This window comes from Apis dorsata, unplaced genomic scaffold (genome assembly GCF_000469605.1).
Source record: "Apis dorsata unplaced genomic scaffold, Apis dorsata 1.3 scaffold_111, whole genome shotgun sequence".
NCBI lineage: Eukaryota > Metazoa > Arthropoda > Insecta > Hymenoptera > Apidae > Apis > Apis dorsata.
The window spans coordinates 301161-303877 of NW_006263406.1; the positions used below are offsets into that span (position 1 = coordinate 301161).

The 2717-nt window shown below is 41.7% G+C and overlaps 1 protein-coding gene across 5 annotated transcripts in view; it reads right to left on the reverse strand.

Moving 5' to 3' along the window:
- Window positions 1–2717, reverse strand: part of LOC102677050 (CREB-regulated transcription coactivator 1-like) — a 35572-nt gene that overhangs the window by 1286 nt on the left and 31569 nt on the right. For 4 of the 5 annotated variants that reach the window (XR_004149917.1, XM_031508882.1, XM_031508885.1 and 1 more), the window contains 2 exons: window positions 1611–1673; window positions 494–568 (listed from right to left, as the gene is read on the reverse strand). Coding sequence is in view for 4 of the 5 variants with exons in the window: in XM_031508882.1 (XP_031364742.1) it covers window positions 494–568; window positions 1611–1673 (138 nt within the window). In the remaining variant the exon portion in view is untranslated. The remainder of the gene's footprint in view (window positions 1–493; window positions 569–1610; window positions 1674–2717) is intronic. The other variant, XM_031508884.1, reaches the window with a different exon arrangement.

A 2717-nucleotide genomic window follows, 5' to 3' on the forward strand; every position in this document is an offset into this window, starting at 1 on the left:
TACTATATTTTGATTTGAACTATTATTTTAAAAAATATTTTTAATCATAAATTTATTTAAAATCATTTAAACAACAATCTCTTATCGTGGAATATCAAATTAATAAACAAATCTCTTTAATTAGACATAAAAAACCATATTATTTAATTTTAATGATTCAACATTTAATTATTTAATATTTTCTTTTAATTTCTACAATATATATATATATATATCTAATCCTAGTTTTTTATTACATTTTTCTATTTCCATATAATTAAATTATAATTAATTATAAATTTCACCTAAAATTAAAAAAAAATTATTTATAAATTAATTTTAATTTAATCTTATTAGAATTAATTAATTTATAAATTAAGTTTAACCGCTATTGCTGGCAGCACTTATATTTATCTTCACTCAATTTAATTACCGAATTAAACTTTCATTTATCTCCTCTCTTTCCTTTCGACCAGTAAGTAAAAAATGCTTCCAGAGAGAAAGAGGGGCTTACCTGCGCGTAACTGGTGGTGTGGTTCGGCGAACTGATGTACGTCCCGATCATGTTGGTCGGCACAGGGGTGTCCATCTGAAGAAGAGAGAAGAAGAGGAACGTGGGCGGTGAATTCGAGTTTCAAACAGAATTTCGGAGAGTTCTAAGAGAGTTCGAATCGTTGTCGCGCGCTCTTCCAAGACGAGGATCGATAGAAGAGAGAGAGAGAGAGAAAGAGAGATAGAGAGAAAGAAAGAAATAGAGAGAGAGATAGAGAGAGATCGGACGATTCGCAATGGTGGATCGATCGCTTCGCGGAGTATTCCTTTCACGGTCGATCGGTTCGTAGGGTTGGCTCGGTCGTGGCAAAGCGAAGAAGGAGAACAGGGTGCGGCCAACGACGACGGCAAAGGGGGAGGGGAGGAAGAGCGCGGAGGGAGCGGAGCGAGAAAAAGCAAAAAGAGGAAGAAACGAGGAAACAAAAGGCGGATCGGATCGGGTCGAACCGTTTTTATTCACGAGGATTGGAAATAAATATTATTCCTCGTGATGATTATTTATCGATCCTTTTAATTCTCAGAGACGAAAATTTCGAAGAATATTCTGTTCTTGGGAAGGGGAATTTTTCCTTCTTTCATTTAATTCTCCGAAAAATTTGCTTCTTCTTCTTCTTCTTAAATTCGAAGGAACGAGAGAACTCGAAACGAGGATCAAACAAAGAAATTTTGATCCTTTTCTTTTTTTTTTCATCTCCTTTCGTTTCGTAAATTTTACCAAGGAGAGGGAGGAGAGAGAGGATCCTTGAACATGCTATCGCGGCGTTGAACGAGCTGAGAATATAACGAAGGCGTCTTAAGTATCGAATCCCTTCGGCCCCAAGACGGCCAATTATCGCGCCAAATTGCGGAAGATGTGTCGTCGATAACACCGCGATAGCCGTTGCAACGTGACCGCGAACGCATCGATCGATCGTCAGCTGATACGAAAAAAGAGAGAGAGAGAGAGAGAGAGAGAGAAAAAAGAAAAGGAGAAAAAGGAGAAGGTAAAACGCGCGCGAAGAAGGAAGAGAAGAGAAGAAAAGAAAGAAAGAGAGAAAGGATCGGGGGTTAAGTTTTTTTCTTTTTATTTATTTTTTCACCTCTATCTGCGTGCTCCAGGTGCAACCAAGTTCCATGAGCTGCTGCGCGAATTTCGGCCAATCCTGACGGATGCGGGCAACAGATAAACATCAAGGCTTAACATTTCAATCATCTGCATCTCGCAGGACTTGACAAGAATTGAAAGAAAAAAAAAGGAGAAAAGAGGAGAGAGAGAGAGAGAAAGAGAGAAAGGGTTGATGTTCCCCTGATTAGCGAGGCCGAGTCTCGTTTCAGCCCTCTCGCAGGGGAGGAGACAGGTGCCGGTTCGAAATCCGTAAAGGAAGCGAGTCGAAAGAATGCACCCGCGGAATTGCTGCGTCTATCGATCGGGGGAGGAGAGGGGGGCGCGATGAAAAACGACACTTGGCTACGAACGGGGACGAAAACATTCGGTTCGAAAACGAAAAGTTACGAAGAATGCATGCATGGAACCAAGTGGGGAGAAGCGTCTACTAAAAAAGAGTGTCTCGTCGGGGCGAGGGGAAAAAAAAAAAAAATTCCGATGAATTCGACGAACGACGGCCAGGCGTCGTCCATCGAAGTGAGTCATCGTTCAGATCCTTAATCGATAATCATGATGGATCACCGACCGATTCGGCTACGCGCACGGCGGGCTCATGGATTATTAACTCGCATTATGATTCCTTTTTAATCGACGGGATGCTTCTTAATAGGGAGGGCGAAAGGAGAAGCCATACCAAAAGCGAGAGTGGCGAATAATTGGCGGTGACACGTGCGCGTGGAATAATTCATGTCGCTTGACCTTGAAGGTCAGTCACCGAGGAGGAGGGGGAGGGGAGCAGCGACAGCGAAAATCCACGAGCCGCGCGATCCGCGGGGACGGGCTTTCGTGATCTTTGAACGAAAGCGGGAGGGGGATGATGCAAGAGACAGCGCTGATAATAAATCTGATAAGCATCGATCGGAGAAGCGCTGAGAATATTTCGAGATATAATAATAATAAAAAAAAAACCTAAAGATCGAAGATCGAGTTGCGAGTATCGTGCAAGTAATGCAATCGAATCATCCGTGGGAGGCGTATCCGAGGTAAATGAAGGAAACTGTTGTGTTCGAAAATCGTATATACATATACATATATATATATA